The 7,628-nt window shown below is 42.3% G+C and overlaps 1 protein-coding gene across 11 annotated transcripts in view; it reads right to left on the reverse strand.

Annotated features, from left to right (window-relative positions):
* The window catches only part of YAF2 (YY1 associated factor 2), a 74,460-nt gene extending 70,686 nt beyond the window's left edge, over positions 1-3,774 (reverse strand). For 5 of the 11 annotated variants that reach the window (XR_004621175.1, XR_004621173.1, XR_004621174.1 and 2 more), the window contains exons 1-4: positions 3,538-3,774; positions 3,249-3,374; positions 1,259-1,636; positions 234-367 (exon numbers count right to left, since the gene is read on the reverse strand). Coding sequence is in view for 4 of the 11 variants with exons in the window: in XM_034644910.1 (XP_034500801.1) it covers positions 3,249-3,374; positions 3,538-3,563 (152 nt within the window). In the remaining 7 variants the exon portion in view is untranslated. The remainder of the gene's footprint in view (positions 1-233; positions 368-1,258; positions 1,637-3,248; positions 3,375-3,537) is intronic. The other 6 variants (XR_004621176.1, XR_004621178.1, XM_034644912.1 and 3 more) reach the window with 5 other exon arrangements.
* Between the last annotated feature and the right edge of the window lie 3,854 nt (positions 3,775-7,628).

The following is a 7,628-nucleotide window of genomic DNA, read 5'->3' on the forward strand; positions in this document are numbered from 1 at the left end:
ATATCTGCCATCTGAGTCAAGCAGTAATTTCCATTCCTATATGAAGTGGCAATAAGATACTATTTTAACTCAATCATCATACATTGATTGTACTACCCCTTATACACACTACACTAAATTTTCTCGTGATTCAGAACAGTTCTTAATTTCCTGAAGTTTCTGAGGTTTATATTTGAGACACTCATTGTCTTATAAAAACTTGAGATATAAAGATTAAGGAGACTGTATAGTACCTTTGATAGTAATTTGTCACCGTAGCTTTTTCTTTTTTAAATGTTTCCTGTCAGTCTGACATTTATCATTGCTTCTCTCACAAGAGCACAATGTAGAAAACTTCAGGTACTTGAACTATCTAGTTATTTAGATTCTGGATAAAAAAAGAGAGTAATTAAATTTAAACTAATTAAGGCCAGCAAGCACAAAACTGAAATTCAATCATAGAAATGGCATAAATTTAAAGAATATAACTGATCAATTTACGAATTGAAGCTACTTCAAATCATGTTTCATTTTAAAGTACTACTATGAATATGACCTCATTTCATTGCATATATTCTGCAGAAAATCGTGACCTACCAAGAATACAGCCAAAAAAAAAAGGGTCTTCTGTTGAAATATAAAGGATCTGAACTCGATATTCCTTCAAGACAAGATTGTTAGTAAAGACTCTGGAGGAAGACTACGGGCTCCATCTTCTCTGGAGGTTTAAAAAGAAAAGACTCTTCAAATGTCTGGGATGGCTGAGACTTGGCCTCACATTTGGCAACTTCCAGACAGAATCAGTTCAAAGGTCAGTTTGACCCAAGCAATTCAAGTCCCGTAGGTCAGTCATGCAAACAAGTCATTAGCAAACTGTATCTTCTGCTCTGCGGCTATCCAGTCCCTGCTTTGATAATCGCCAACCTTACCCATGAAATTAACCTAACTGTTAATTAACATGTCAGTTGTACAAAATTATTTCTTCCAGCTCCTGAAACTTTTGCTTCTCACTAGTGTTCTGCAATCCTGTTTTTCTAACATTACCAGAGAAGGAAATATTTTGTGGTGCAGTCAATATCTGCCCTTTTAACAATGCCGTGCTCCATTATTCTATCCAAACATGGATTCCACTCTGAACTGCAAAAACAGTGGCAGGAAAATAACAGATAACACAGAAATTAGAGCTCTTAGGTTTAACTTAGGGCCAAAATCAAAAGAGAAGAGACAATTCAGAGAGAGGAAGGAAGAAGCTGAGAGGGTCGTAGTGTAGAACACTTACTTTTAGGAACAGAGTGTCCCTTAGACTTCTGGTGAGTTGCCCAGAGCCTCTTCAGTTTCAATCCAAATGACAATGCTTCTCTGAGTCCTCCTCAAGTAATGTTTCCACCACTAAAAATTGGATCTACAAGAGCTCAGATGTACTGGTAAAAAATATCAGGGGCCCCCATGTGGGCCTCAAGCCTCTTTTAAACTAGGCCCACTTCTCTGTCCTGGGCCAACTCCCCTGCGCACTATATTCCTTCTTCTTCCAGGTGCCAGGTATTCAGCCTGTTTCTTCTCTTCTGAGCTGCCACCACCTACTCTATTTCTTAGGGTTCCTCTAACCCCAAGACTGGCTGTGGAGTAGGACAACAGCTTCCCCCCTTCCTTGCTGTCCCTGCAAATAAACATATAGGCTCTTCTAGTTTCAGTATTTTTTCTAATGGCTACAAGAAAATAGAGAGGGAACAACAAAAAGCAACAACATCGTACCAGAAATTAAGGTTATAATAGTTGTCTCCACTTTAAAGTTCCTGCCTCCAAAAACCATTTTCTGAAAATTGCTTGAGTGTTTTAAGAAGTACAAAGTACTAACATAGATAGACAAATATATTCTAAACCGAATCCAACCTTACATAAAGATATACTCTACTTTTCAAAACACTTAAATCACGGGTCCAAAAATAGTTGCCACGTTCACTTTAGCAAATAGGTGCTTTTTTTCTTTTTAGAATGGTCTATTCTCTTAAATTTAGAAGATGTTTTAAAATTTGCTTCTTAAAGGGTACCATGAAAAATGCTTAATACATTTTATCCAATGTAAATGAAAACTAATATACAAAAAGCATATTATGATCCACAAAAAGACAGGTATGTCAAAAGCAGCTAGCTTCACTAAGCAAATCTTAAAACTTAAGTTATTGCCAACCATTTGTCTCTACATTTTAAAAATTTAATAAATTGTTGTAAATGATGTTTAAGAATCTGTACATCTCACTTTTAGAAATCTAACTTCTAGTGAATATATAAATCCAATGTCAATTTCGAGTAGGCCTTTTTTAAAGCAACAGTATATCACATCAGTATGAGTATACTCTTGTGATAGCATAGTTTCTAACACTTTCTAATATCAAAATACATGATAGCTAAATTTATTAAGCTATAAATCACATGATTTTAATAAATTCAAAGACTACTTTCCTATAAAGGTGAAGGGAACTCCATAACCAAGTGCTGGCAGATCAAGAATGTCAGACTTTGAATATCCAAAATGATTTTCTTTATCCACTTAATTCACTTAAGTGGTTTTTTCAAAAGACTGAGCTATTATACTGTAAGCCTACAATAAAATAAAGACTGAAAACAAGCAGAGATCATTTCATCTCATTTGTATAGTCTAATAGATTGCCATTTAATCAAACTAAAAATATTCAGATACTTTCAGTAAAAATGTGTCCGTGACTGGGCTCACTTCCAACTATTTATAAAATCTTAGAGAATAAGAATAAAAATACTAACCAAAACCTTGATCTGACCCTTCTAAACGTCTACATATAAAAAAAGGAAGTTTAACCCATTGTGTATTCTCTAGTCAGATACTTTTTTGAGGAACGAAATTAAATTACATCTTTTGCTTCTACAGAGGATTTCACGGTTTTTCTTTGATTCCTACGCACTAACACAACAATGCAGCCAACATTATTATACCCCGAATGGGGGGGGGCATTACACTCAGCAATACGAATTAAATCGCAGTAGCTAATGCCTCCCTTAAATAATTTATTCTCTCTTGGCAGCAAATAACGTTACGGCCTCTTCAATTACCCTTCACCGCAAACCATCGCTTGGGTCGCGATCAATCTGACCCAATTCCTATCGCGGCCACCACCTCAGACTCGCCTCCTCCCGCCGGGTCTGCGAGTGTCACGGGAGGGGGCGGCAGCCGCAGGGGCGTCCTCTGCGCCGCGACCCGGGCGGCCGACGGCGCGCGGGGCAGGCCCAGGACTCACCGGGTGGAGGTGCCCTTCCGCACATCGCACATCATGCACTTGAAGGCCTCGGCGCTGTTCCGGAAGGTGCAGACGCTACAGTCCCAGTAACCCTCATCCGAGGACGGCTTCGGCTGCCGCTTCGGCCTGCAGGACACAACCCGGACACGACGCGGCGCGGGGTCATCAGCAGGCCGCGCCCGGCGCCCGGGCCCCGCGGCCGCCCCCGCCCCCCGCCCCCNCGCCCGAAGCCCGGCGTGAGGGCCCCGCTGCCTGCACAGTCCGGGCCCGGGGGCCCGGGCGCTGTTACCTGGTGGGGCTCTTCTTGTCTCCCATGGCTTGGCTACAAACGCACGCCGAGAGTCGCCGCCGCGGCCGCTCTGTTTGTCAATAAGGAGGATAATAAGCCGGGCGGAAGCGGGCGGGGGAGGAGGGAAGAGGGGGCGGGGAAGGCCGCACCGCTGAGCTCGGGAGCCGCCGCCGGATCCCACGCAGCCTCCAGCTGTCGGGGAAACTCCTGCCTGGGCGCACGTGACCCGCTCCGGCCAACCAGCGGCGGCGCCGGAGACTTCAAACGCGTCCAGCGCGGCCCAGCACCCGCGGCGAGTTCGCTGGCGGGTGGCGTGGGGGTGGCCCGTGCAACCCGGGCGCCGCCGCCGTCGCCTTTCCGCCCGGTTCTCCGTGCTTCCCCACCGCATCCCGGGGTGGCGAGGGGAGCCCTCGGCTCCCAAGCCCCTGTGGCGGGGGATGTTCAGTCATCCCGCGGGAAGTGTACTCCCAGGTGGGGCCGGCGTTCGGAGATCAGCCCAGCTCGGGAGGAGTGCCCGGCCGCGGTCTTCAGGTAGGACCGCTTTCCCGGCCTCGGCGGTCCTTGGTTCCTCAGACTCAACCCGAGGGATAACCTGGGGGAAGGCGGGAATCAATATTGAGTGCCATTGCTAGGTGCCTTAAAATACTGATTTTCTGTACGCAAATCTCTACCAAGAAGGTATTGTCGCCCTTAATTTAGAGGAAACGAAACCGAGGCTCAAGAGGTTAGGTGACTTCCTCTGTATTATATAATTAGAAGATGACAAAGCCAAGAATTTAACCGTGGTTTTAATTCCAAATGCGCTCTTTCGGCCCCCCAGTACTCTACAGTAGCTGCTTTAAAAAAAACACAAAAAGTCATAAGCCCTTTTCTTTTTTTTTTAAATAACAAGTTAACATATTCCCTGAATGCTGTCTGTTGACTAAGACAGGAACACCTTTCTCCCAAGTCTCATTACCTCAACATACCAGATGCCCTCATCTCATACTAGACTCTAGCAACAACCATCTAACTGGTCTTGGAAGCTCCAGCCGCCCCCCCCTTCCCCAATCTATTCGGTAATCTACAACCAGATTAAAAATAAAATACTGACAACATTAGGCTACCACTCTGATCCACTACTTTGCTAAGGCTCTCAGACTCCATAGCTTGGCATTCAAGGATTTCCATTTTCTCCCCACCTCCTCTCCGACTCCCCATCAGAAAAGCTGCCTTCTGGCAGACAGCAGGTGAAACTCACGTATCCCTTCACCCACATGGCTGGCTTCTGCATAAAATATTTTCCTCTTCTCTCAGCTTGTACTGTTTCTGTCTTTCCATCTTTCTAGTTCCACAGCAAGTCTGAATTCCTGTAGGAGAGTAACCTTAATAACTGAAAGAATCTTAATGTACTATGAAGGAACTAGTAAAGTCAGAATTCCCAGGTTCTTGGTCCCTTCGCTGAGGGACCTTGGAAGTTGTGCTTAAGTTCTGTAGTTCTCAACAACTTCATCTGCAAAATGGTATCTATAATTATTATGAAGTTATATGAGTAATAATAAAATAGCTAATAACATTGTTTAGGTGCTTTGTAAATCTTTTCACATGACTGCTGACTGCCGTATTTTTAAAGGACTCAAAGTATTATGCAAATATTCTCATCAACTAGCCTGTCCCTTCATTTGAAAGACAAGGAATTTAGGGCCTAGGTTAAATGGTTTTTCTTTATGAAAAGGCCAGGATTAGAGCTCAGATATCTTATTCATCTTTTACTAAACCATGGTTTCTGATTAACCAAATCACCCCAATTTACAGCGGTCCCTGAACTCACTGCACCATCTGTACTTTCTGAAAGTGTCACTTAATGCAGACTCCGACCTCAAATTGGAAACCATGAGGAATATGATTGAAAAAAGCAAAGGAGGAGATCTAAGGCCTAGTCTTCACTCTTACAGTAATACAATGGATAAACTTAGGTAAGTCACTTCCAATTTTCCACCCGTAAAATAAAGGAGTTAAAACTATTACTTTAACTAAGGTCCCTTCCAAGTCTAAGGCATTATGATGTTTTTAAAATTCATCAACGAGATGGATCATCAAGGAGACTGGCAAAAACTGGTCTACTTGCAAAAGTGATGGCAACAATGTATTTTTAAGACAAAAGAAAATCAAATCAGACACTGTAAAACTCTCCCGTGCTGCATATCGCCATTTCACTAGAATACAACCTCCACCACTGGAAAATAAACTCCACTTCTGAATCATTTAATCAAGAAGGGCAGGAACTTTTATTTTTTGTCTTCATCACTGCATGTCCAGCCCCTAGAATAGTATGACACATAATTGGTAGTCAATAAATATTCTGAGAATGAATACATTCGCTTATGTTCCAATTCTTTAATGAGATATGTTTTAATACCAGGACTTACAGCCTGTTAGGCATATTTTGTGCAGAGGATGGCCAATCGATGCTGAAATGACAGCATCCCTTCCAACTAAACCTTTACAACTCTGCAAAGTATGGTAGCCCTTTTAGAAGACCTAGGAACCCAATTTCAGTGGAGTACAAAAGCTTGTGCCCTTGCACTCCCATTTATTGACGCTTTTTTAGAAAAACCCCTTCCATGGGGCGCCTGGGTGGCACAGCAGTTAAGCGTCTGCCTTCAGCTCAGGGCGTGATCCCGGCATTATGGGATCGAGCCCCACATCAGGCTCCTCTGCTATGAGCCTGCTTCTTCCTCTCCCACTCCCCCTGCTTGTGTTCCCTCTCTTGCTGGCTGTCTCTATCTCTGTTGAATACATAAATAAAATCTTTAAAAAAAAAAAGATAAAAAAGAAAAACCCCTTCCTGTAGCACGCTTCCATGGAGAGAGCAATACAGGAGCTACTCCTCCTACTTACCCAAAAATCGTACCTTTTTCCTACAGTGTTTCCTGCTAATCTGGCATAGTGGCCAATGGAGAAGATAAAGATCCTTGTCACTACAGTGACCCAGATTCTTACCCTTTCAGGTGTCTTGTCAATACATTAACAGTTTAATACTTTAGACATGCAGTTCACTAGGGGCACTTGTAAAATGACACAAGCACTGTAACAATAGTTTCAACAATTTAACAAGGAAGTGTTGAAATTTTCTAATGATTTACCTTTGAAAAATTAAAATAATCCCTAGGTCATTTATATAATAATATTCACTTTCATTCTGATATGCTTCCTAGAATGACAGAGACTGAAACACTTACTGAAACTGTGCATGGGATCCTGTGTACAGGATCTACCCTCTGTTGCGATGGATGAAGAGATTGAGAGCCTGTCTTAGATCAGTCATCTCCCTCTGTTGAGATGGATGAAGAGATTGAGAGCCTGTCTTAGATCAAGAAACTTAACTGTGGGATCCCAGAGACCCCAGGCGGTTCTGATTAGCCCTGAGTTTCTAACAAGAGGGCAAACACAACAATAAAAACTTTGTATTAAACTTTTCTATATAGTTATTTGATAATAGGAGCTAATACCTGAAGTAAGACTGGAATGTGAGGGAAATGGTATAACTGGGGGAGAAATGAGCGACAAATCTTCCCTGACAGAACTCAGAATTAAGGATAACAATGATTAGCTGGAATTATAAAACAATCACATTTTAAGAGATTGATTTTTTGGTTTTTGTTTAGTTGGTTGGTGTTTTGTTTTTGTAAAGCGGAGATACCTTTCCTGATTTTGTTCAATATAAAAGTTATATGTTACCACTTTATTAGTTTCTAGGTACCAAAATAAAATACCACAGACTGGGTGGTTTTAACAAAAGAAATGTATTTTCTCACAATTCTGGAAGCTACCCTGTGAAATCAAGGTGTCAGCAGGGTTGGTTTCTTATCTCTCATTGGCTTGTAGATCCCCACCATCTCTGTGTTTGTGTCTGTGTCCTAATCTCTTCTTATAAGGATGCCAGTCATATTTTAAAGGACCCTAGTCATATTAGGTTAGGGCCTCCCCTAATGACCTAATTTTATCTTAATTACCTCTTTGAAGGTCCTATATCCAAACAGAGTCACAAACTGAGAAACTGGGGGATTAGGACTTCGACATGAATTTGCAGGGGGGACTGGCACAATTAA

This window comes from Ailuropoda melanoleuca, chromosome 16 (genome assembly GCF_002007445.2).
Source record: "Ailuropoda melanoleuca isolate Jingjing chromosome 16, ASM200744v2, whole genome shotgun sequence".
NCBI lineage: Eukaryota > Metazoa > Chordata > Mammalia > Carnivora > Ursidae > Ailuropoda > Ailuropoda melanoleuca.